Below are 24,181 nucleotides of genomic sequence, written 5' to 3'. Positions count from 1 at the left end.
GGCCCCGCCCTGATCCCAGCCCATCGGCCCCGCCTCCGGCCCCGCCCTCCGGTCCCACCGCCGTATGACGCAACGCGTGCGTGTCTGCGGGGCACGTACGTACGTGCGCGTCGCCGCGGCGAGCTGTGCGCGGCCTGGCGGGGACCCGGATCGGCGGTGGGGTGCGGCGCGGCAGCGAGCGGCGGAGCCGGAGCAGTTGGAGCGGGGCCCGGGATTCCCGGGGACCCACGGCCGCCATCACGGATTTCCTGTGGGACAAGCGAACCGGGCTGGCTGCGAGGACGGTGCGGAACGGGGTGCGGCAGGGGCGGGGCGGGGGTAGGCCGCGGCCTTCGTGGCTGGCGGAGGTGGCCTGGAGCCGCGCGGAGTAGGTCCAGGATCGGCGACTCTTGGCGAGGCTGAGGCCGTAGCTCGGCGGCTCGCCCGTTTCCGGTGATGGCGGGGTCGATGGCGGGGCTGGATGGCCTGCGGAGGCTCCGGCCGGGCCCCGTGGCACCAGCGCGGGAAGTTTCCCACCTGCTGCCCCATCCTGCGGGCTCGGTCTCTCCCACTCTCCGGGCGCCGGCCTCCGCTTCACGGCCAGCCACCGATGCTTCCACTTTTGGCGCTCGGCGCGGCCCCCCCGCACGGGGGAGGCCCCATCCGGCGGCCGCGGAGCAGGGCAGCGAGCGCCGCCGCCATCATCGTCCCTAAACCGGTTCCAGACCCGCCGCGGAACGCCCCGGCGGGCTTCGCCTGCTGCGGCGAGAGGCCCGGCCTTGGCGGGCCGCCAGCGCCGCCTTCACACGCTGTCGTTAATGAGAGGCTGCGCTCGGTGCCCGCTGTGGGCGAGGCCCGGTGGCTACTGCCAAACCGGGGAGAGCCGCGGGTGGTCCCGCAGAACCCCGCCTTGCTCTAGTGAGACGAGCCCATTCCCCCACGTCAGTGCCTCACCGGGGCCGGTTCTCCCTTCAGGCAGCCCTACCCGCGGTGTGAGTGCGGGTACGGCAGGCAGCCGGGGTGCTGAGTGCAGCTTTTGGGGGAGAAGAAAATGGCCGGTGGGAGGCCTGTGGACAAAGGGAGCTCCATCGTCGTGCCCGTGGGGATGAGATAAATTGAGATATGTAATCAGAAACGCGAGTGGGGAGCAGCTTAGCGCCGTGGGGTGGGAAACCAGCCCCTTCAGGGCTGGCATCTGAGGTTGCCATCTTGCTGAGGGATTTTCTCCTTCACTTTAGACTTTCATGTCCCACCAGAGAGGTAGAGGTTGATTGCTCCTTCCCTCTGAGGTAGGATCCGCAAGGCTTCATTACTGCTTCACAGATGGAAAGGGCCCTCCCTGCTTGTAGTTGTGAGTGTAGATGGGAGTGAACCTGGGAGCTGCCCATTTGAGTGTCTGCAGTACTGAGGCACAAGGACTTTGAGCCTTGTACTGGTGATATTCTGAGCTCCCTTTCACCTTCAGTTTTACTCAGTGATGCTTCTCTCCTTCCCGGGAAACACCTTACTTTAAAGAGACAATCACAGAATGCTTGGGGTTGGAAGGAACCTTAAAAGGTCATCCAGTTCCTGCCCCCTGCTTGCCATGGGGGACAGCTCTCACCAGCCCAGGTTGCTCAAGACTGCATCCAACCTGGCCCTAAATACTTCCAGGGTGGGAGCATGCAGAAGCTTCCTGGGCAACCTATTCCATCACCCTCACTGTAAAGAATTACTTTGTACTCTCCAGTCTCAAATCATAGAATGGTTTAGGTTGGAAGGGGCCTCAAAGATCATCCAGTTCCCATAGGCAGGGACACCTCCCACTAGAACAGGTCGCTCAAGGCCACATCCAACCTGGCCTTGAACCCTTCCAGGGAGGCTGTGGATGACAGAATCACAGAATGTGATCAAAGATCAAAGATCACATTCTGTGATTCTGTCATTCACAACCTCCCTGGGTAACCTGTTCTGGTGCCTCCCCCCCCTCACAGAATCACAGAAGTTGATCACATTCTGTGATCCACCAATTCCTCGGGCAACCTGTTCCAGTGTCTCACCGCCCTCACTGTAAAGAACCATTTCCTAACATCTAGTTTGAATCTCCTCTCTGCCAATTTAAACCCTTTACCCCTCATCCTGTCATTACACCTCTCTTCCCAACACAAAGCTATTCCCCCTTAACCTAGCACTCCAAACTCATATACAGAGTCCCTTCCCAGCTTTCCTGTAGCCTCCTTCAGGTACCGGAGGGGACCCTTTGCAGAAGGCTGAACCCCTTAAGCTGCAGAGATCGCTGCTGGAGCAGAGGCCAGTATAGAGGTGGGCACGAAGAGGGCAACATTAGCTGGAAGTCAGAACCACAGCGCAGCCTCTCTCGGTTGCCTGACGTAGCGGTCGCTGTCTGTCGTCCGCGCAGATGCCTCACTCGAGAAGGTACCGCTCGTCGGAGCGCAGCAGCCGGGGCAGCTACCACGAGCGCTACAGAAGTCGCAAGCACAAGAGGCGGCGGACGCGGTCGCGGTCGAGCAGCAGCGAGCGCGACCGTCGGCACCGTCGGGAAGACAGCTACCACGTTCGATCCAGGAGGTGAGTGCGGAGATGAGGCCTCAGTCCCTGCCGCCTTTTCTTCTCCGGCGCAATTGGAGGCCAGCTGCGGTCAGTCTGGTTTCTGGGTAGCCTGGGCCTTGTTCTGTCAGAGTCCTACAGAATCATAGAATCAGCCAGGTTGGAAGAGACCTCCAAGATCATCCAGTCCAACCTAGCACCCAGCCCTATCCAGTCAAGTAGACCATGGCACCAAGTGCCTCATCCAGGCTCTTCTTGAAGATCTCCAGGGACGATGCCTTCACCACCTCCCTGGGCAGCCCATTCCAATGCCAATCACTCTCTCTGTGAAGAACTTCCTCCTAACATCCAGCCTGTACTTTCCCCGGCACAACTTGAGACTGTCCCCCCTTGTTCTGTTGGTGGTTGCCTGGGAGAAGAGGCCACCCCCCACCTGGCTACAATGTCCCTTCAGGTAGTTGTAGACAGCAATGAGGTCACCCCTGAGCCTCCTCTAGGCTAAACAACCCCAGATTCCTCAGCCTCTCTTCATAGGGTTTGTGTTCCAGGCCCTTCACCGGCTTTGTTGCCCTTCTCTGGATGCGTTCCAGCACCTCAGCATCTCTTGAATTGAGGGGCCCAGAACTGGACACAGTACTCAAGGTGTGGCCTGAGCAGTGCTGAGTACAGGGGAAGAATAACCTCCCTTGTCCTACTGGCCACACTGCTCCTGATGCAGGCCAACATCTGGTTGGGAGAATTATAGAGTGAACTAGGTTGGAAGAGACCTCCAAGCTCATCCAGTCCAACCTATTGCCCAGCCCTATCCAGTCAACCGGACCATGGCACTAAGTGCCTCATCCAGTCTTGTTGAACACATCCAAGGACTGTGACTCCACCACCTCCCTGGGCAGCCTATTCCAATGCCAGTCACTCTCTCTGAAGAACTTTGTCCTAACATCCAGCCTATACCACCTCTGGCACAGCTTGAGACTGTGTCCCCGTGTTCTGTTGCTGGTTGCCAGGAAGAAGAGACCAACCCTCAACTGGCTACAGCCTCCCTTCAGGTAGTTATAGACAGCAGTGAGGTCACTCCCAGATCATCCATTCCAACTTTCAGTCCAGCGCTGAAGGGTCAGTGCTAAATCAGGTCCATAGGCTGGTTACAACACCTCCAGGGATGGTGACTCCACTGCTGCCCTGGGCAGACCATTCCAATGTTTGATAACCTTCTTAGTGAAGAAACATCCAGCCTGAACCTCTCCTGGTTCAACCAGCAATAGGACAAGGTGACACAGTCTCAAGTTGTGCAGGGACAGGTATAGGCTGGATATTAGGATGAAGTTCTTCACGGAGAGAGTGATTGGCATTGGAATGGGCTGCTCAGGGAGGTGGTGGAGTTGCTGTCCTTGGAAGTGTTCAAGAAAAGCCTGAATGAGGCACTTAGTGTCACGGTAGAGTTGATTGGCTAGGGCTGGGTGAGAGGTTGGACTGGATGAGCTTGGAGCTCTCTTCCAACCTGCTTGATTCTATGATTCTGCGATGCAGCCTGAAACTATTTCCTCTAGTCCTGTTGCTTGTCACCAAGGAGAAGAGGCTGCCCCCTCCTTGCTCCAGCATCCGTTCAGGTGGTTGTAGAGAGCAATGAGGTCTCTCCTCAGCTGCCTCCTCTCCAGACTGAACAACCCCAGCTCCCTCAGACGCTCCTCGTAGGCCATGTGCTCCACGCTCTTTGTGAGCCTCCTAGCCCTTCTCTGAACACGCTCTAGACCCTCTGTGTAGCGAGTGGCCCAGAACTGAACACAGCACTCTAGGTGTAGCCTCACCAGTGCTGAGTACAGCGTGACCATGACCTTTCTGTTCTTGCTGGCCACTGTGTTTCTGCCACCAGCCAGGATGCCAGCGTGCCCTGGCCTGTAGCTTCCTGGGCTGCATTGATAACGGCAACCTCTGGGTTTGCTTCCCCTCCCCAGCTACGACGACCACTCAGCAGACAGGAGGGCTTACGACCGGCGTTACTGTGACAGCTACCGGCGCAATGATTACAGCCGCGAGCGAGGGGAAGCCTACTACGAGCCCGAGTACCGTCACTCCTACGAGTACCGACGCTCCCGCGACCGCGAGGGCAGCTACCGCAGCTGCAAAAGCAGCCGGCGTAAGCACAGGCGGAGGCGGCGCCGCAGCCGGTCCTTTAGTCGCTCCTCATCGGTGAGTATCCTGCTGTGCTAGGCCTCCCTGTAACCTCTCTCCCCAGGTGACAGCTGGGTAAGTAGAACTCTTCCCTTTCTAACGCCCTCTCGGACTCGGCATGAGACGTGTAGAAAGCCTCTGGTTGCAGACAGCAGCTCCTGGTGCGCCTGGGCAGCGGCTGCCCTGTGCCATCGCGGGCACAGGCGGCTCAGCCCCTCTCGTAGTGTTGCCTGCTCAGCCAAGCAGTCTTTTGTGCGAGGTTGGTACAGCAAATGATCTGCCGAGCCTGGGTCCCAGACAGTTCGGTCTGCTGTGACAGGTGGCTTGGTCCCTCTGGTCACTGGCTCAGGTCTGTGTTCTGTGGCAGGAGACTGCTCTGTCTCTGAGAGTGGATCAGAGCAGAATCCTTCCGGGCAGGCCCTGCTGACACGAGGTGTCACACGAGTGGCTCTGCAAGGGAGTGAACCTTGTGGACTGGTCCATTCAGGTGGAGGCAGCAACCACCACAGACTCTTCCCAGCAGCGTCCCTGACTTTCTCTTCTTGTCTGTTCTACCATTCACCTTCCACTTTTGTTAGAAGACCTCAGACACCTTCTCTGCTCTGTCTGTGGAGCTCTCGGTGTTGTCTGGTCTGTTTTGGCTGTGTGTCCAGGTGTGGGATTTGTGGGCTGGATCCAGGTCCCAGGTCTGCTGGCCAATTGCTCCCATGTGTGGGAGATACTTAGCTGAAGGACCAAAGGCAGGGATTTTTCCTCTTTTCTGGCGTAAACCTCTGATCTGCCTCTTCCCAGGCTGTCCCTATTCCCTGTTGGGCCTCTGCTTCTCTCCTGGAAGTTAGTCCTTCCAGGATCAGCTTCTTTGGGGGAGGGTCTAGGAAGAAGACTCACATCTTCCCCCAGGAAGTCCTCTCTGGTTTCGGTCAGATCGTTGTGCCAAGAGTCACTTCAGAAATCTCAGGATTCATCTTTTTTTTTGCCTGAGTGTGGGGCTGGGGGAAGTGCTGCTGGGTGGTTGTTAGGACGGGATGGGGAAGTGCCTGTGTTAGGGCATCCTAGCCCTTTGCTTGTGCAGGACTTCCCAAGCACCTGCCTTCTCCTGCCTTTCCTCTGTGGGAGCCGCAGCAACCCTCTCCCTGGGCCTCTCTGTGCCCAGGTGCGGAGTTAAGCCCCGGTGTGCACTCTTGGACCTCACTGAGCTCCCCTGGGAGCGAGAGCACTTGGCCCCCTTCAATGCCCCCTCTGATAGCCTTTGTTCTGCCATCTCTGCTCTCACACTGGTTCGGGTGGGGCTGTTTGTAGGTTCTTTTTTTTTTTTCTTTCCCCCCTCTTTATTTTTTTTTTCTTCTTCCTTTATTTTTTTGCTTTCTTTTTTTATTTTATTTTTATACCTCTTTTTTTTTTTTTTTTTTTTTTTTGTTGTTGTTTTTGTTCCTTTTTTTTTTTTTTGGCTACAACGAAAAGCGAAACTGTTTTTTTCTTTCCTGAGCTAGTGTGTTGTATCTTGACATGTTCCCTTGCAATATCCCTATCGTTATATATTCCTCTGTGCCGTATGAATTGGCTGGGAATCTCCTCCTGCAACCCCTCCTCAAACCAACCATGTGAATTTCCAAACCACCCAATGCTGAACGCTGGCTGCTGCGCTGGTTTGAAAATCTGATTGGTGAATGATGAATTCCCTGTCTGCCTGGGGCCAGCAGCGGAGTCGACAGAGCAGCAGAAGGGCCAAGAGTGTGGAGGACGACGACGAGGGGCATCTGATCTATCGCGTCGGCGACTGGCTACAAGAAAGATGTACAGCCAAATCGTAACATAATTTAGCTCTCTAGTTAAGCTCCCATCGCAGTCGCAGATCTGTCTTAAATCTTTCTGTTGTTTTGGTTTTTTTGTTTTGGTTGTTTTTTTGTTTTGTTTGTTTGGTTTTTTTTTTCCCCCCACCCCGTTCTGATTTTCATTGTTTATTAAAAGAGAAAACCCTCTCCTGTTTTTTCCTTCCCCTTTTTCGTTTAAGACCAAAAAGAAAAAAAAAGCTACGTTTTTTTTCCTCTTTTTATTTGTTCCTCAAGTGCCAGGGAAGTCAGGGCAGTTGCCTCGTGCAGCCGGTGCCAGCCTTCCGCTGCTCCGGTCTCTCAAGCTGTGCAGGTTTAGGTGTTGCAATGCATTCTCCTCTGCCTTGTGTATGCGCTGCAACCAGGTCCTGCTCACTCCCTCATCTGCCTCCTTTCTCTTTTTCTTCCTCCCAGATGAGATTATTAGCACCTTAGGGGAGGGCACCTTCGGCAGAGTGGTGCAGTGCATCGATCACCGGAGGTAGGTTTGTTCCTGGGACTGGTAGGGAACAAGAGAAGTCACAGTAGAGCCTTTTGTGCTTAGTGTGGGAGCCTGGGGATGAAAATGAGTCTCTTTGTGTCCTGGTTTAAGTTTTCAGGGCCGAGTTCCACCTTAGAGTTCCAACTGTTAACCTTTAACCTACAACATTTTGTTGCTCCCCTTCCTCTTCTGCTCTGAGTGCTCACCCTAAGGGGGAGCTTCTTTAATGTAGGGGTTACAGGGCACTGAAATAGGCTTCCCAGAGATGTTGTGAGGTCTCCTTCTCTGGAGACTTTCCAGGCCTGTCTGGATGTGTTCCTCTGTGATCTGTGTTAGATAGTATTGTCCTGCTCTGGCAGGGGGGTTGGACTCGATGATCTCCTTGGGTCCCTTCCAACCCCTAGCATCCTGTGACCCTCTTGGGGTCTGGAGGGGAGCCTCAACACATACCCCTTAGTAACAGCCACCTTCTGCCTTGAGGAAGGGTGGTGGAAGGCTGTGCTGCACAGGAGAAGGCTGCTTTGGAAAGTCCTTTTTTGCAGGGCAGGGGTTCTGTGACCCAGCTCAGGGCTGATTTTGTGCTGTCTGGTCTCTCCCCCAGGGGTGGTGCACGTGTGGCTCTCAAAATCATTAAAAACGTGGAGAAGTACAAAGAGGCTGCTCGGCTGGAGATCAACGTGCTGGAGAAGATCAACGAGAAGGATCCTGAGAACACCAAGTGAGTGTGCTTCTGCTGTTAGAATGGAGGGACAGGTGTCAGCTTAGCACAGTTGCAGGGACAGGATGGGAAAGGTATTCAGTGTTGTGTGACTGAGTTAGTTTGTAGCTGGTTTTGGAGGCAGAATGGTGCAGGGACAACGCAGCTGAGCGATGCAGACCTGTCCTGCATGAGAGTTTCTCTCTCAGTCTCTGCGTCAGGATGTTTGACTGGTTTGACTACCATGGCCACATGTGCATCTCCTTCGAGCTGCTGGGGCTCAGCACCTTTGATTTCCTGAAGGACAACAACTACCTGCCTTACCCCATCCACCAAGTTCGGCACATGGCCTACCAGGTGTGCCAGGCTGTGAAATGTGAGTGCTCACTGCTCTTCTCTCCTCTGCTTCTTGACTCAGCCATGCAGCTCTTGGTGTCTCTGCCAGTTCTGCAGCTTGTGGCCCAAAGCAGCAAGTGTGGTGCTGCTGTGCCAGTTTTGAGACTGAGCTTTCCTGCACCTCCAGCAGCAGATGTGTGCTCAGTATGACCTCTGTCTGCATTCCTGGCTGTCCTGTTCTCTGATTGATACATGTGAGCTGGCAGCAGCTCAGGGCACTTCAGCATCCACTCCCCTACACATCGTAGGGATCGATGTGATAAGTCTTTGTGCTTCTGCCAAAGCATCTTGGCCTGGACTAGCCTGACTGTCCACATCTGGTTCTAAATGCGGGCTAAAGTGGTGCCAGTAGGAGCAAACTGAATTACTGATGATTGACTCTTTGGTTGGGTGCAGCCTTGCTCTGCTGCTGTTCCATCACCTCGACTCTTGTTTGCTTCCCCAGTTCTGCACGACAACAAACTCACTCACACTGACCTCAAGCCAGAGAACATCCTCTTTGTGAACTCCGACTATGAGCTCTCCTACAACTTGGAAAAGGTAACAGCTGCCTGGGGTTAGAGGTCTTCTCTTGGGTTCTTGGTTTCACCGACCTTAGCAGCAGATGGGAGGAGTCAAAACATGGCCCCAGGCTCCCCCCGTAGAGCCAACCCTCTACATTCAGGGTCTCTTGCATGAGCTGCCTGTGTGGTCTGAGTAGGCACAGGGCCTGCAGGCTTACCCGGGTGATGCTGAGCGTTTAGCTGGGGGCTGTGCCAGCACTGATGTACCCTCGGGAGCCTTCCCCTCCTGTGGTGCCCCGTGGCAAAGTCTTGGCTGTGTAAAGGAAGGGGCTGAGCCCACATCTCCAAACCCCCGAGTAACTGATGCCATTCTCCCTCGCGAAGAAGCGGGACGAGCGGAGCGTGAAGAGCACAGCCATCAGAGTGGTGGACTTTGGCAGTGCCACGTTTGATCATGAGCATCACAGCACGATTGTCTCCACCAGGCATTACCGGGCCCCAGAAGTCATACTGGGTAGGTGTCACTTGGTCTCTGCAGAGGCGTTTGCCCCGAGGGCTCTGGGTGATGCCTGCTGCATTCAGGAGCGTTTTTTGCCTCCACATCGTTCAGGAGCTGTCCTGAGCTTACCCTGGGAATGAGAAGTGCTTTATTGAAGGTGCTCTGCAGTGCTGTTTTCTGGGAGGGACAACAACTTTAGAAGTTGTTACCAACTGGGCAGAATGTTGCCACCAGAATGTCAGGAGCCTGGCTGGAATGGGAATTGGTTTTTTTTCCAGGTTTTTAAAAGTGTGAGGGATTTGGAGTTTTAGGCCACAACTGGATCTTGTATCTTTACAATATTGCCTGTTTTTTCTCTCTTTCCTTTTTTTTTTAGAGCTTGGCTGGAGCCAGCCCTGTGATGTGTGGAGCATTGGCTGCATCATCTTTGAGTATTATGTGGGTTTCACCCTGTTCCAGGTGAGAACTGTGTGCTGTGTGCTTGCCTCACAACTCATGAGAGGATGCTGATGCTGTCCCAGGAGCCTCTAGGCCTGTTGGGGTTCCTTCCATCACTGCAGTCTTGTAGAGACAACTAAGGTGTTGCCCAGCAAGGAGTTCTGAACAGGAGAATGCTGAGGGCTGGGAGGTAGAACGAGTGGAATCTTTCATGCCTTCCCTTTACATTTCTCTCCCTTAGACACATGACAACCGAGAGCACCTGGCCATGATGGAGAGGATCTTGGGGCCAATTCCTTCTCGCATGGTGCGGAAGACAAGGTGGGCAAGGCTTGCCAGCTGGCTCCTGCTGTGAGAAGCTGCCTGCTGTGCCAGCTGTGTGTGCTGCTGGGTGCACTGCTGGCACGGTGCTGGCTGCTGCAGGGTGTTTTGTGCTGGAGTGTGACCTGTTCCCACCTCTGACTTTTGACAGGAAGCAGAAATATTTCTACCACGGCCGCCTGGACTGGGATGAGAACACCTCTGCTGGCCGCTACGTCAGGGAAAACTGCAAGCCACTGAGGGTAAGGCAGGGTGGGCAGCAGCAGCTTCATCCTTTCCTCACTGCAGAGGCTTAGAGTGTCTGCCCCAGCTGTCAAGATTCTGCCTATGGGCAGGGCTGAGCCACCAGAAGGGTCAGACCAGTGTCTTCCCAAACGAACTTTGGCTGTCCCAGACATGAAGTAGGAAGACTGCAGAGCTTAATCTGAAATGGAGGAGTAAGGCACAGATCTGAGGAAGTGCTTGAGAAAGATGCTAGGGGAAGGGGCTGAAAACACTTCCATGCTTGGTAGAACAGCCCTTAGAACCACAGAATGGTTTAGGTTGGAAGGGACTTCAAAGATCATCCAGTTCCAACCCTTTGCCATAGGCAGGAACACCTCCCACTAGAAACAGGTTGCTCAAGGCCTCATCTAACCTATCTTTGAACACCTTCAGGGAGGGAGCAGCCGCAACCTCCCTGAGCAACCTGTGCCAGTGCTTCACCACCCTCACTGTAAAGAACTTCTTCCTAACATCCAGTCTAAATCTCCCCTCTGCCAGTTTAAACCTATTCCTCCTCATCCTGTCATTACAAGAGCTTGCAAGTAGTCCCTCCCCAGCTTTCCTGTAGGCCCCCTTCAGATACTGGAAGGCTACTACAAGAGAGGGCTCTTCTCCAGTCTGAAGAGCCCCAATTCTCATAGCCTGTCCTCAGAGGAGAGGTGCTCCAACCCTCTGATCATCTTTGTGGCCCTCCTCTGGGCTCAGACTTCAGGTGTAGGATGAGTGGTGGTTCGAACGAGGCAGGATTGCTTCCCTCAGCTTAGCTCTCCAGCTTAGGGAGCATCCTTAGCACTCTAACCTCTCCCTCCACCCCCTTGCAGCGATACCTGACCTCCGAAGCTGAGGACCATCACCGCCTCTTCGACCTCATCGAGAGCATGCTGGAGTATGAGCCCTCCAAGCGCATCACCCTGGCTGAAGCCCTCAAGCATCCCTTCTTTGACATTCTGGAGATGGAGCCAAGCACAAAAATGTGGGACTCTAGCAGGGACATCAGCCGATGATGCCCTAGGTGCCAGCCTGCCCTCAGATTCTAGCCCCTGTGGAGGCCTTGTGTGATTTCTATTCAGACACTTGGTGCTTTTTTTCCTTTGGTTATTTTTTTTCTTTAATATATATATATATATATATACATGAAAATTCCTCCCTGGATAACCTTTGTAAAGATGTTAATATGTGAGATAGTGTAAATAGCTCATATTCTATATTGGCCTCTTGAGCACCACAGGTTTGACCTCCTGCTGTTGCTGCTGCCATTCTCGTGAGGTAAGAGGCCTGGATGTCCATATTGTACATACCTCTGTTCATGTGTTGCTCTGTTTTCTCTCTCCTGCCCTCCTTGATGTAAATACTCCCAGCTCTCTGTAGCTTTATCTGTTTCCTTTCCTAAGTTATGAAACTGGTGGGATTGCATGGGAATTATTTTTTTGGATCAATGTCATAGCCCATCCCCACACCAGAGTTTTATAAGAATTTTGTACAGTCTTTGTGGAAAAATAAATATGAAGTCAATAAGGAGCCTGGTCTGGGTTTGGGGCAGCAGCTCTTGAGGCAGTTCTGCTGCCTAGGTGGGGTGGATGCTGTGCCCTGCAGAGGAAGGCAGACACATCCTCTTGTAGGGTGAAAGGTACTTCATGGTCCAGGAAACTTCAGTAATAAATTGCCAGCTCTTTTGGCCTCCCAAGCTTGGGTTCTGAGCTTGCACTGGGTATGAGTGTGTTAAGAAGTATTAAGCAGAGTGTGTCCAGCAGATCAAGGGAGGTTCTTCCCCTCTGCTCTGCCCTGGTGAGACCTCACCTTGAATACTGCCTTCGGTTTTGGGTTCCCCAGTTGAAGAGAGACACAGATCTACTGAAGAGAGTCCAGCAGAGAGCTACGAGGATGATGAGGGGATTGGAGGGCACTGCCTGATGAGTAGAGGCTGAGGGACCTGGGGCTGTTTAGTCTGGAGAAGACTGAGAGGAGATTGAAGAAATATTTATAAACATCTGAAGGTCAGGAGCGGGGTGGGGACAGGCTCTGCTCACTGCTCCCTAGGACAGGACTAGGAGCAATGGGTGTAAGGTGCAGCACAGGAGGTTCCACCTCCAACACAAGGGGAAACTTCTTTACAATATGGGTCACAGAGCACTGGCACAGGCTCCCCAGAGAGGTTGTGGAGTCTCCTCTGGAGCCTTTCCAGGCCTGTCTGTATGTGTTCCTCTGTGATCTGTGCTAGATTGCGTGGTCCTGCTCTGGCAGGGCGGGTTGGACTCAATGATCTTCCAACCCCTCGTACCCTGTGATGAGCTGCTTTAGCCCCTAGGGCTGCAACTGGACCTATGCAGATTTGAGGTGCAGAAAGCAGCAAAACACAGGCTGGCTGCTCCATCTTGTCCTGTGGTCAGTACTGAGGACAAAAGGTCCTTCATAAATGTGTTCTCTCGACTAGAGTAAGCTCACACCCCGGAGAGGGTGGAGAGCTGACTACTGGAGCTGTTGGGAAGAGGTGTCCAAGTGCCCACAGGCAGCTGCTGCAGCCATACCCCCGTGTCCGTCTGTGTCTTTTTGGCAAGCACTGGGCTTTACCCGGCCGCTTGCTGGGGCTGCTCCAGACCCGAGGACAGCTCTGTAGACATGCTTTGTAAGCACGTCTGGGAGAGTCTCGCTGTGCATAGCGGAGCAGCTGCCCTCACAGTTTGCTCTGCAGGAGCATATTACATTGCTGTGGCACCATCTGTCTGTGGCAGGCTCTGGTCTGGCTCTGGCAGACTCTCAGCTTGCAGAGGGACAAAGCGAAGCTCCGGTTTCACTTGGCGTGGTGTGGTACAGGGGTAAGCCCTGGTCGGGAGCGCACTGAGCACCTGGGTCGGGACAGCAGCAGCTCTGCGAGCCACGAAGAGGTCTGATCTCGGCGCACGCTCCGGGCGGCTGCGCTGTGCCTACGGCTGCGCTGTGCCTACGGCTGCGCTGTGCCCACTCCCCGGAGGGCTGCGCTGTGCCCACGGCTGCGCTGTGCCCACGCCCCGGGGGGCTACGCTGTGCCCACTCCCCGGAGGGCTGCGCTGTGCCCACGCCTGCGCTGTGCCCACGCCCCGGGGGGCTGCGCTGCGCCCACGCTCCTGGGGGCTGCGCCGTGCCCACGCTCCGGGCGGCCCCCGGGAGGCGCTGGGGGGGCGGGGCGGAAGCGCCCACACGTGACCCTAGCGCAGGTGACCTCATCACGTGCTCGCAGCCGCCCGGCGCATGCGCAGAGGCCTCCTGCGGCGACTCCCAGCGTTCCGGGCGGGGCCGGTGACGTCACGGCGCGGCGGCCAATCGGCAGCGGGGCGGGGCGCGGGCGGGTGTGAGGCGGTGGCTTCGGTCCCGGTACCGGCCCCGGCTCCGGTCCAGCCATGGCCCAGCGCAGCGACCCCGCGGTGCTCCCGGACAACCCCTTCCAGGTATGCCTCGTTCCGAGGAGAGTCCCGGCCCCGGCCCCGGCCCCGGCCCGGTTCGGCCCAGCGTCACACCGGCCGTGTTCTCTTGCAGGACCCTTCGACGGTGCAGCCCCGACCCGGTCCTGACCTGGATGCCTACAACCCCTTCGAGACCAGCGCGGTGAGGCGGGCAGTAAGACAGACCGCTTCCCGGCGCCTGGGGATCTCCCCATGGGGGACGGCTTCTTACGGTCGTCTTCTCCCCGCAGCCGCCGTACCAGGTCCCGTCGGCAGCTCCGCCACCCCTGCCAGCCGTCGGCGTGCCCCCGCGGAAACCCAGCCCCACGGAGCCCCGAAACTACGGCTCCTATGACACGCAGGTACCGGTGAGGGGAAGGCAGCCGCTTGGCCGCCGCAGGGTGGGCCGCCGGAGGAGGTGAGAGCCCCAGGGCCTGCGTTCCCCCCGCAGGCCTCGGCGGCAGCTGCCACGGCCGAGCTGCTGAAGCGGCAAGAGGAGCTGAACCGGAAGGCAGAGGAGCTGGACCGGCGGGAGAGGGAGCTGCAGAATGCAGCCCTCGGCGGCTCCACAAGTGAGTGGTGTGTGGGGCAGGGATGATGCCCACCAGCCCCCGCACCCCCCTTGCACAGGCACAGCTGTTGTCTCCTGTCCTTCCCTCTGCAGCGAGGCTCAACAACTGGCCCCCGCTGCCCTCTTTCTGCCCCGTGAAGCCTTGCTTCTACCAAGATATCCCCGTGGAGATCCCTGCAGACTTCCAGAAGACTGTTTCTACCATGTATTATCTCTGGATGGGTGAGCCCCTGGGGGATTCTAAGGGCAGATCACGGCAGGAGGTAGAAGAACAGGGACAAGGGAATGGGATGGCTCTGCAGAAGCTGCAGTTAATGCACCGTGCCCAAGTCTGGCAGGGAAGGAGGGAGCCTTGCTCAGGTCTTCTGACCATTGTCCTCTCTCTTAGCCAGCACCATTGCTCTCTTCCTGAACTTCCTGGCTTCGCTGGCCTGGTTCTGTGTGGACCCCACGTCTGGTTCTGGGTTTGGCCTCTCCATTCTCTGGGCTCTTCTCTACACGCCCTGCTCTTTTGTCTGCTGGTACAGGCCGATGTACAAAGCTTTCAGGTGTGTATCTGCTTGAGCTTCCAGGCCCACAAAGCAGCAGAGTGGTGGTGTGGGATGGCTGCATGGCTGCTCCATGAAGCTGGGGAGAGTGAGCTGTTTGGTTGAACCTTGGTTCAACCTGCCCCAAGGGCAGCACTAGTGCTGTCCAGAGCTCTTTGTGGCCTCTCTAGCTGGGTGATGTGGTGGTTTTGTGCTGAGCTTTGTGTTCTCCTTGCATCCCCTGTTTCAGAGAAGCTTTGAGAGTTCTTTTCTGTGGCCTGGCCTAACCTCCCCTCTCTCTTTCTCCCAGGAGTGACAGTTCCTTCAATTTCTTTGTCTTCTTCTTCGTCTTCTTTGCCCAGAACGTGATGTACGTCCTGCAGGCCATTGGAATACCAAACTGGGGATTCAGGTGTGTGCTGTGCTGACCTGGGGGAGCCCTGGCCAGCTGGGTACCCCAGAAAGGGAGAAGGTGGGTAGGGAAGAGGGAACTGCTGGGCAAGCATCTGTTATTTTGCAGCGGTTGGATATTGAGCCTGATAGCGCTGCGGACGAACAAGGTCGTGGCTGTGATGATGATTGTGGTGTCCTTGATCTTCACAGCAGTGTCTGTGTTGGGCATCATTATGCTGAAAAAGGTGAGTTTGGGTCAAAGCTTGGGGCCAGAGCACCCCTTTGGGAGGATGAGGGGGGGGGACTTTGGCAGGCCGTGGAGGCACAGCTGTGGTGCTTGAGGGCCTGAAACAGGGTCGATGCCCTGACCCCAAGCCCACATCCCTTGCCCAGATCCACTCCCTGTACCGCCGGACTGGTGCCAGCTTCCAGAAGGCACAGGAGGAATTTGCTGCTGGGGTCTTCTCCAACCAGGCGGTGCGCACGGCGGCGGCCAACGCTGCTGCTGGTGCTGCCACCAATGCCTTCCGGGCACCCTAGCCAGGGGGCAGCCCCTGCTTCTCATCGCACGTGGGCTCTTTCTGAGGAAGAGGAAATCCAAGTTGCACTCTCATTGGATCCCCGTGTGTCTGCATCAGCTGTCAGAGGCTGCCTCATCCCAGCTTGGAAGTGCTGGTGCCTGAATTGTCTGCTGCTCTAACCCCTTTCCTCACGGATGGAGGCTGTTCTGGTTTGCACTGGTCCCCTTCCCTCGGTGGACTGGGGAAGGAGTGGGATGGGAGGTGCTGTAGCCAAGCCCCGGGCTGGTTGTCTCCTTCTCAGCACCAGCTGCTGGGGGCAGGAACCTCCTCCAGATGTGTGACAGGGACTGAAACATCTGCTGGCCTTTCTTGGGCTTGCCCATTTCCCCACCTGGTGACGCATGAAGGGTTCCCCTTGTGCCCAGTCCCAGGGCACACAGAGGCCAGCTCTTCCCTGGAGGCTTTTGCCTGCCTGCTTTTCATCCTGGGATCTGTTTCTTTGCCTGGAAAATTGTCCCACTCTTCCCCCAAGGGCATTTACTGGTGGGGTGGGGCTGGCTCTGTCTCCAGGGTGTTGAGCTGAGCTGCAGGTCCCCTATTCTCCCTGTCCTCTCCTTTGCTGGGCTGAGCCTGCTTCAGGCACAGGGAGGAGGATGGGGCCAGGATAGGCAGAGTTGGTGCCTGGCTGCTGCTGGGGCTTCCTGCCTTTAGCTTGGGTATGTGGCCACAGCCCCCCAGGCCTGGCATCTGTGGACCCTAATCCCAGGTTGGGCACTGAGAAGGTGTCCTGGAACCTCACCTAGCTCCCTCCTGGCCTCCAGGGCAGGGGATGGACAGCTTCTGCCTTCCTCCTAGGTGCCTGCCCTGGGGCTAGTGACTCCTCATGCCTCCTGTCAGTGTTCAACTAGATCCTGACGCTTCTCCAGAGGCCTTCACCCTCCTCCCTTCTCAGGGGCTGAGCCAATCCATGCGCCCAGCACTGCCCAGTACGAGCTGTGTCCTTGCTAACCCCTTGTGTGCCCCCTCTCCTGTGTGCCAGTGTCCTCGGGGAGCTGTGGGCCTGATGTCTCTGGGCTGGGTCTAACGAGCTCTGCTTTGCGCCGTTTCCTCTCCCCCGCACTTGGGTCTGTCCCTGCTGCCCTTGGGCTGGCGAGAGGCTTCGTGCCTTCATCTCGGGGCGAGGGGAACACACTGCAAGCGGCAGCTCCCTGCCCTGTCCCGCTGGCGGTGGCTGCGGTCCCTTGCCCCGGCCGTGCCCCCCCCCCCCCGCCGCGGGCCGCTCCTCCCGCCGCCCCCGTGTGTGTGTTGCTGTGTCCGACGCGAAGCCGCCTTCAGGTTTTATTTAAGGAATAAATCAAGTTTCACTCCGCGCTTCCAGCTTCTGTGTGCGCTGACAGGCAGGAAGCGATGGGGGAGCTCCCGGTGGGGCGGGCGGGACTACAGCTCCCGGCGTGCCGCGCAGGGGCGGCCCCGGGGCGGGCGCGGTCGGAGCTGCTGCCGGGAGCGTGCACGGAGCGGCTGAGCTCGCTCCGCTTCCCACCGCGGGCGCGGCCACGGCCACCGGGCTGCGGTCCCACCGCCCCGGGCCAGCGAGGGACGCGGAGAGGACAATGTTTGGCCGCGCTCGGCGCAGCATTCCGCCTGCCAGGCGTCCCCGGCAGCCGCTCCGTGCGAGGCCGCGGGGTGCGGGGAGACGAACCCGCCCGTAGCCGCTCGCCGGTACTGGCCCGTGTTGGGGGCCACTCCTGGCAGCGGGAGCCGCTTCCCCCTCCTCACGCCCGCTCCCCGGGATGCCCCTGGGCGGCGGCTGGACCCCCGCCCGCTGCCCGGCCCCCCGCGGCTCCCGTCTCCCGGTGCTGCACCGGGGGTCGGCGGCCTGGCTCGGGCGCCGCGTCCCGGGCGGCGGTTCTCGGCCTCCGCAGGGCGGGATGATCCCCCGGCGGGGACCCGGTACGGCGAGGGCGCAGGAGGAAGCCTCGCGGCCGCGCTCTGTCCCCGGCCGGGAGCTCTAGGCCGGCTCTCCGGTCGGGATGCGAAGGTACCGGTGAGGCGGCTCCCGGGACTACTCCTTAGCGCTTCTGGCGGCCTCCGGATTCCCCGTGGCCCTGGGCGCTGTCCTGAGTCCCCCTCCCGGGGTGGGGACAGAGAAGAGCCGCCGTCAGCATCTCCTTCGGGAGGCGAAAGGTGGAGCCCGGTCCGTTCCCGCAGAGCGTCCGTTCCTGCTTTCCCCGGGCCGGCTCGGTCCTGGCGAGGTGCCGCCGGGTGCCCCGGGGCCGGCAGCCCCCGCTCGCCCCCCGGGGCAGCCATGCCCACCCCCAGCGACTCCAGCCGCTCTCTGACCGCCCGCCCAGCTCGCAGCCTCACCCACCTCCGCGTCCAGAAGACCTGGCTACAGATCCTGCTGGTGCTGGGCTTCATCCAAGTGATCCTGGGCGTCTTGATTGTCACCTTCAGCCTGGTGGCCGCCACCATCACGCCCTCCACCAAGATTCGGCACTCCTGCCCGTCCTGGGCCGGCTTCTCGGTGAGTCTGGGGTCGAGGCAACGCGTGGGGGGTGTGAGGGGGTCGGGTACTGCCCTGCCCTGCCTGGTCCCTGCAGCTCCCTGGATGCTGAATTTGTCGCCGGTCCCAGGGGAGTGCAGCCCCGCTGCTCCCCCACCCCTCTGCCTGTGCCTGCCGCGGTGCATTGTGGGAGAATCCCGAGGGTTCCCCCAGAGTGACTCTGTGAGGGATGGGGACCCCCGGAGCGGTGCTGGGGGCCTGGCTAAGGTGTGCGTTGTGCTGGCAAACCTTGAGCAGGGCTGTGCAGCCGCAGGCAGGGATGGGGTGTGGGGTGCTGCAGTGTGCCACGGCAGTGGACTGGACAGGCCCCGAGCTGAGTGATATGGGGCCCTGTCCTCGTGTGTGCAGGGACAGGGCAATGCCCTGGCAGACCCTGAGTCCCCCACGGTGACCCTGCAGCATGTATCCTGGCCCAGGTTTGCTGCCCCCAGGCTCTTCAGTGCCCTGAATCAGCAGTTTCTTTCTGTTTGTGGCGCCAGGGCTGCCTCTCTGCCCCTGCTCCTGCTGTTTCTGGGCTGGCTCCAGCTCCACGGGGCTTGGGGGAGCTCTGTCCAAGGGCAGGGGCTGCTCTGGACCATGCTGCCTGGCAGAGACCCCTCCCTGCTCTCAGTCTTGGGCCCTGTGTGTCTGCAGCTGGCGCTGTCTGGACTTGTTGGCATCGTCTCCTGGAAGCGGCCACTGACGCTGGTGGTAGGTGCTGGGAGGGACCTCTCTGCAGAGAGGGGGCCGGGATGGGGAAGGTGATAGGAGGGGGATGAGTAGCCTCTGGGTGCGTCGTGTGCCTTGGCTCCCTGCTCCACAGCCCTGCCCGGCTGGCAGCCCCTCTCCTCCCTGCTGCAGATCACCTTCTTCACGCTGCTGTCGGTGCTGGGTGTCATGCTGAGCCTCGCCGGGTCCATCCTGTCCTGCCAGAACGCGCAGCTGGTGAAGTCCCTGGAGGCCTGTGAGAGGGTGAGGCTGGCTGGAGGCTGCCACAGTGCCCCCTGCACGTCCGAGCCATTGAGTGCAGCTTTTTGCCTGGTGGCAGAGCTCTGGGGACGTGCGAACTACGAAGCAGAGGTCTAGCGGTGGGAGCTGGGAGGTGACTCGGTGGAGAGCACAACGTCCCTCACAGTGTTCCTTGTCCCCAGGAGAGGGACTCATGCGTCTGCTGCCAGGTCCGCTCGGAGCCCCCCCCCTCCTCCTGCAGCCATCAGAGCGAGATGCTGACCATGTTCCCCAACCCCAACTGCCGGAGCATCCAAGTAGCACTCAAGGTGGGGGACCCGGGGTGGGGGGGAAGGGCATCCTGGGGAGTGGCTGCACACCCAGCCATGCTTTGTGGGCATCTGCAGCTCACCCCACTCCTCTCCAGGACCTCCTCTTCAGTGTCTGTGGCTTGACCATCTTCTCCACCATCATCTGCACGCTCTCTGCTGTTGTATGCTGCATCCAGATCTTCTCCCTTGACATTGTCCACGTGGTGAGTTCCAGCCCTGGCCCAGAAGCAGATGGGGCTGGGGAGCAGCACTCCCAGGCTTGAGGGGCCCCAGCTGGGTTTCAGATTAAGACCCACGACACAAATGCCTTGCTGGATGCCTGGGCACGGGATGACAACTTTCCCTCTGTCCCCTTCCACAGCTGGTCCCTCAGCGCTCAAGCTCTGTGACCCTGGAATGCACATCCCCACCTGATACCTTCCTGCAGAGCATGATGGACTTTGAGGAGTTTGTGCCTCCAGTGCCACCACCTCCCTACTACCCACCCGAGTACACCTGTAGCTCTGAGACCGATGCGCAGAGGTGCCCAGCTGGGAGCAAGGCTGGGGGAAGTGGGGCCACTATGGTACAGGAGCAGGGGGGGCCCACCTTGCTTGTCCCATAGAATCATAGAATCAATAAGTGTTGGAAGGGACCAGAAGGATCAGCCAGTTCCAACCCCCCCTGCCATGGGAAGAGACACTGTACTCTAGATCAGGCTGGTCAGAGCATCATCCAGCCTGGCCTTAAACACCTCCAGGGTTGGAGCCTCAACCACCTCCCTGGGCAACCCATTCCAAGCTCTCACCACTCTCATGGTGAAGAACTTCCTCCTCACACCCAGTCTAACCCTGCCCACCTCCAGCTTTGCTTTATCTGATGAGGCTTTTCTGTTCTTGCCTGTGCAGCATCACCTACAACGGCTCCATGGACAGCCCTGTGCCCCTCTACCCAACAGACTTCCCCCCTTCCTACGAGACTGTGATGGGGCTGCGGGGAGACAGCCAGGTGAGAGACAAGCTGGGGGGGGGGCTGTGGGCAGGGGATGGCTGGGCTGGGCTCCTGCTCTGCCTGTGCCCTGACCATGCCCTCCTGCAGGCCACCCTCTTTGACTCACAGCTGACGGATGGATCTCATGCCTGCACCTGTGACCGTGTCCCCTCCATCGTGCTCAGTGGAGAAGGTGAGCCTCGGGCTGGAGCATTGGGGGGATGAGAGAAGGCCTGGCTGGGAGCTGGGGACACACACTGAGCCAATGCCATTCTGGGGTGTGTTAGAAGGGGTGTGGCTAGTAGGTTCTGCTCCTCTACTCTGCCCTGGTGAGGCTGCATCTGCAGTACTGTGTTCAGTTTTGGGCCCCCTGGTTCAAGAGGGACATAGAACTGCTTGAGAGAGTCCAGCACAGAGCCACAAAGATGATGAAGGGAATGCAACATCTTTCTTGTGAGGAGAGACTGAGGGAGCTGGGGCTGTGCTGCTTGGGGAAGAGGAGACTGAGAGGTGACCTCATCAATGTTTATAAATATGTAAAGGGTGAGTGCCTGGAGGCTGGAGCCAGGCTCTGCTGGGTGATGCCTGATGACAGGACAAGGAGCAGTGGGTGGAAGCTGAGGCAGAGGAAGTTTCATTTAAACACAAGGAATTTTTTCCCTGTGAGGATGACAGAACACTGGAACAGCCTGCCCAGGGGGGTTATGGAGTCTCCCTCTCTGTGGAGAAATTCCAACCCTGCCTGGACACATTCCTGTGTGATTTGGTAGAGGAGATCCTGCTCTGACAGGGAGGCTGGACTGGAGGAGCTTTGGAGGTCCCTTCCAGCCCTGATATTCTGTGATTCTGTGTGATCCTGGCAGCTCTTCACTCCCACCGCTTCTATTCCTCGGCAGTGTCCATGGACAGTGGGTCCCTGATGATGTCTGAGATCATGGACATCCCCGGGGACAGCAGCCCCTCGGAGGACTCCTGCCTGCTGGAGCTGCAGGGCTCCATGCGCTCCGTCGACTACGTCCTGTTCCGCTCCATCCAGCGCAGCCGCGCAGACTACTGCCTCAGCGTGGACTGCGTGCAGTGCAGCCACCACGCACGCAGCCCCACGCTGGGCTTGCAGGGGCCCTTCGAGGAAGTTCCTCAGCCCCGGGCGCGGGGGGAGCGCTCCTATTCCTGCTCCACAGCAGAGCCCGCACACGACGGCATCTTGGTGGGGGGAGCTGTCACCCACAGCTGCAATCGCCTGGAGGGGCTGTCCCGCTGCGTGGGTCCCTGCTTCCCCGAAGTGCGGCTCAAGGATAAGGGCTCGCTGCAGGGACGCGGAGGTGGCCGCTCTACGGCGTCTGGCACCGGGCGTCTCTGCCAGGCGCGACGCAATAGTGACACCTCCTGCCCCTCGTCCCCGGCCCCGGCGCTGAGCCAGCGCCCGCTCATCAGGTCGCACAGCGACCCCGGCGTGCTGACTGTCGGTCACGCTGGTAGGTGGCTACGGCTGGTGGCTGCGTCTGTCTGCTGCAGTCAGGGGGTGCCGCAGGTTTTGCCCATGTTTTCTCTGCGGCCAGGCATGGTTCAAGCCAGTCTGAAGCGGGCAGTGGTGCCAGGCTTGTGCCAGTGGCGCCGGGTTGGGAGGAAGGGGGTGCTGGGTGTGTTGTGCTCCTCAGGGGATCCGCAGCCGTACGGGATGCTGTCGAAGCCTGAGTGCTCTTTCTGCTCCCAGCAGATTTCAGGGAAGTACTTTATACCAAAGCACTGGAGGATACTGCGTCCGAGTCCTCCGCGGATACAGGTCAGGGCACCGGGAGGCACTGGGACATAGGGCGGGGGTGGGGGTGTGTTTATGTAGCCCTTTGCAGGCGGCATTCACCCTGCTGGGGCAGGGACACCGAGACCCAGGCAGGTCCAACTCCTGTCTACTCGGGAGGGGAGACAGCAGGGCTTGGGGGGCTGCGGGCACAGGTCCCACCAGGAGCAGCGTCAGGGCATCTGTTGATGGCATCTCCGCAGGGCTGTGCTCGGAGGCCTGCCTGCTCCACCGTTCGCACTGTGACTCTCCCCTGCTGCTCCGGGCCAGCTCGGTGGGGAAGAGCAAAGTTCTGCCCTCCAAGAAGGTGGCAGAGCAGCTGTCAAAGACGACGACTCGCTCCCTGGGGGACCTCAAGGTTTGCCGGGGCACCCGTGGGCTGGTGGCCAGGTTCTTGCAGAGACCCAAGCGCAGCCCAGCAGCTGGCACGGTGGAAGTGCCTGGGCACAGCTCCCAGGGACACAAGCAGGTAGGTCCTGTAGCCACAGTGCCCCAAGGTAGAGGCAGTTCCTCTTTGTTAGAAAGTCCCATCCACACCCTTTCCTTCCACACCCTTTCCCTCCCTCTTTTCCTCACCAGCATCTCCACGTTGGCCCTTCCAGGGTCTTGGTTCCCTTGCCACGCACTCCATAGTGTGAACACCCCAGCAGCAGACAGAGACTGTGGGCAAACCCTTCTTCTTGCACCCCTGTCCTCATCCAGTCCCTCTTGGCATGGCAGCCCCTTCACCTTGAACTCTGTCACAGCCACGAGTGGGAAAAATCCTTTGTGTTGCAATGGTTTTGGCTTTGCCCTTGAGTCACTGCAGCCCACAGGCAGTTGCTGGGACATCCCAGCCTCAGCTTATGGGATGCTGGAGCCCTTGCGCAGTCCAGGAGGCCCCGACAGGAACAAACCCATCCTTAATGACAGCATTAGACACATGATGCACACCTCTGCCATCCCTCGCCGCCCCTGCCCTCCTCCCCCACGTCCCCACCCGGCCGCCCCCCCCCCTCCCCAGCATGGCTGGGTGAGCGCGGGGTGCTGCCGGCAGGGATGCCAGCCCCAGGGCTGCAGGCCTGTTCCTGTGGGGTCGCAGGTTCCCTGGAGCCCCTGGCCGGGAGCAGAGCGGCCGCACGAAGGCATCCACCTGCAGAGCTGCGGGGACCTGAGCTCCACCTCGTCCCTGCGACGACTCCTGTCCAGCCGCCGGCTGGAGCGCAGCCGCCCCCGGAGCCTCAGCGGCACCTGCAAGGAGAGTGCCCTCTGACAGCCTACCCCAGCCACGGCACAGCCTCCGTGGAGATCCTCCTGATGTGGAGATGGGGATGTCCCGCTCCAGGTCATGGCCCTCGGACGTTGCTAGGACCTTGTTGCTGCCCCGGCGGGGCTGGGGCCTGTGCTGCTTCCCCGGGCGGGGGGAGGGCGAGGGGCTGGTCCCCTGGCATGGCTGCTGGGGGCCTGAGACAGCCTGGGTCAGCCGCGTCTGTCCTCTGCCCTGTTCCTTGCATTGGCCGTGCCTGTTCCCCGCCCTGACCCCGTGCCAGCTGTGCCTGTGCCCTGGGACAGCCATGCCTGTCCTCTGCCCTGTCCCCTGTGCTGGCTGTGCCTGCCCCCGTGCCAGCTCCCTCTGCCAGCCGTGCCTCTACCCTGCGCTGGCCGTGCCTGTACCCCGGGACGACCATGCCAGTCCTCCGCCTTGTCCCCTGTGCCAGCTGTGCCTGTCCCTCGCCCAGACCCGCAGCCCCGTCCCCACACCGGCCGTGCCCAGCTCCCGGGTTCCTGCTCAGCCCCGTCCCCACGCCGGCCGTGCCCAGCTCCCGGGTGCCTGCTCAGCGCCGTCCCCACGCCGGCCGTGCCCGCTCCCCGGCCGGTGCCCCCACGCCTGGCTGCGCTCGGGGCCGCGATGCGGGGCCGGTCCCGCGGCGGTCGCAGCCCCTCGCTAGAGACCCAATAAAGGTGGTCGCCACCCGCTCGGGACAGTATCTCCGGTAGCGCCGGGGGAGGGAGGGAAAGGGCGGGGCGAGCGGGTCAGCTGACCGATCACGCGGGCGGCGGG

General features: G+C 59.1%; 3 protein-coding genes across 10 annotated transcripts; all 3 read left to right on the top strand.

The window, feature by feature from the left end:
- Positions 1-88: 88 nt before the first annotated feature.
- Positions 89-11,638, top strand: CLK2 (CDC like kinase 2). Of its 3 annotated transcripts, none has more exons than XM_064176107.1 (13): positions 89-284; positions 2,378-2,547; positions 4,479-4,713; positions 6,396-6,489; positions 6,939-7,005; positions 7,607-7,723; positions 7,912-8,078; positions 8,544-8,638; positions 8,986-9,115; positions 9,477-9,559; positions 9,780-9,859; positions 10,011-10,101; positions 10,945-11,638. In XM_064176107.1, exons 2-13 carry the CDS (start codon positions 2,378-2,380, stop codon positions 11,125-11,127), a joined length of 1,512 nt encoding a protein of 503 aa, XP_064032177.1. In that variant the 5' UTR covers positions 89-284; the 3' UTR covers positions 11,128-11,638. The 3 variants fall into 3 exon arrangements, with proteins under 3 accessions (XP_064032177.1, XP_064032178.1, XP_064032176.1); XM_064176108.1 differs by having other exon boundaries at positions 91-284; positions 6,393-6,489; XM_064176106.1 differs by lacking the exon at positions 89-284 and adding an exon at positions 1,971-2,280 and having other exon boundaries at positions 6,393-6,489.
- Positions 11,639-13,420: 1,782 nt separating this feature from the next.
- On the top strand, positions 13,421-16,923 carry SCAMP3 (secretory carrier membrane protein 3). The gene is made up of 9 exons (XM_064176126.1): positions 13,421-13,545; positions 13,634-13,702; positions 13,791-13,901; positions 13,991-14,111; positions 14,204-14,332; positions 14,499-14,658; positions 14,948-15,049; positions 15,158-15,275; positions 15,424-16,923. Exons 1-9 carry the CDS (start codon positions 13,498-13,500, stop codon positions 15,568-15,570), a joined length of 1,005 nt encoding a protein of 334 aa, XP_064032196.1. The 5' UTR covers positions 13,421-13,497; the 3' UTR covers positions 15,571-16,923.
- Positions 16,924-17,078: 155 nt separating this feature from the next.
- ENTREP3 (endosomal transmembrane epsin interactor 3) lies at positions 17,079-24,097 on the top strand. Of its 6 annotated transcripts, none has more exons than XM_064176072.1 (12): positions 17,079-18,075; positions 18,748-18,804; positions 18,955-19,065; positions 19,245-19,370; positions 19,469-19,576; positions 19,735-19,895; positions 20,261-20,360; positions 20,451-20,535; positions 21,239-21,817; positions 22,057-22,125; positions 22,344-22,609; positions 23,222-24,097. In XM_064176072.1, the coding sequence occupies exons 1-12, from the start codon at positions 17,857-17,859 to the stop codon at positions 23,390-23,392; spliced, it is 2,052 nt and encodes a 683-aa protein (XP_064032142.1). In that variant the 5' UTR covers positions 17,079-17,856; the 3' UTR covers positions 23,393-24,097. The 6 variants fall into 6 exon arrangements, with proteins under 6 accessions (XP_064032142.1, XP_064032141.1, XP_064032140.1 ...); XM_064176071.1 differs by having other exon boundaries at positions 21,206-21,817; positions 22,060-22,125; XM_064176070.1 differs by having other exon boundaries at positions 21,206-21,817.
- Positions 24,098-24,181: the final 84 nt, after the last annotated feature.

The sequence above is a fragment of the Pogoniulus pusillus genome, chromosome 43 (assembly GCF_015220805.1).
Source record: "Pogoniulus pusillus isolate bPogPus1 chromosome 43, bPogPus1.pri, whole genome shotgun sequence".
Classification (NCBI taxonomy): domain Eukaryota; kingdom Metazoa; phylum Chordata; class Aves; order Piciformes; family Lybiidae; genus Pogoniulus; species Pogoniulus pusillus.
Note: the sequence above shows the minus strand (reverse complement) of the source record. Positions and strands in the feature narration are given on the sequence as shown.

What these genes read in the sequence shown, in the direction of transcription:
- CLK2 (XM_064176108.1), top strand. Translation starts at nt 2,378, where the DNA reads ATGCCTCACTCGAGAAGGTACCGCTCGTCGGAGCGCAGCAGCCGGGGC. An exon ending in TACCACGTTCGATCCAGGAG is followed by an intron (nt 2,548 to 4,478) that starts GTGAGTGCGGAG and finishes TCCCCTCCCCAG; the next exon opens with CTACGACGACCACTCAGCAG. An exon ending in CCTTTAGTCGCTCCTCATCG is followed by an intron (nt 4,714 to 6,392) that starts GTGAGTATCCTG and finishes GCCTGGGGCCAG; the next exon opens with CAGCGGAGTCGACAGAGCAG.
- SCAMP3 (XM_064176126.1), top strand. Translation starts at nt 13,498, where the DNA reads ATGGCCCAGCGCAGCGACCCCGCGGTGCTCCCGGACAACCCCTTCCAG. An exon ending in ACCCCTTCGAGACCAGCGCG is followed by an intron (nt 13,703 to 13,790) that starts GTGAGGCGGGCA and finishes TTCTCCCCGCAG; the next exon opens with CCGCCGTACCAGGTCCCGTC. An exon ending in CATGTATTATCTCTGGATGG is followed by an intron (nt 14,333 to 14,498) that starts GTGAGCCCCTGG and finishes CCTCTCTCTTAG; the next exon opens with CCAGCACCATTGCTCTCTTC.
- ENTREP3 (XM_064176070.1), top strand. Translation starts at nt 17,857, where the DNA reads ATGCCCACCCCCAGCGACTCCAGCCGCTCTCTGACCGCCCGCCCAGCT. An exon ending in AGCGGCCACTGACGCTGGTG is followed by an intron (nt 18,805 to 18,954) that starts GTAGGTGCTGGG and finishes TCCCTGCTGCAG; the next exon opens with ATCACCTTCTTCACGCTGCT. An exon ending in CGAGTCCTCCGCGGATACAG is followed by an intron (nt 22,126 to 22,343) that starts GTCAGGGCACCG and finishes GCATCTCCGCAG; the next exon opens with GGCTGTGCTCGGAGGCCTGC.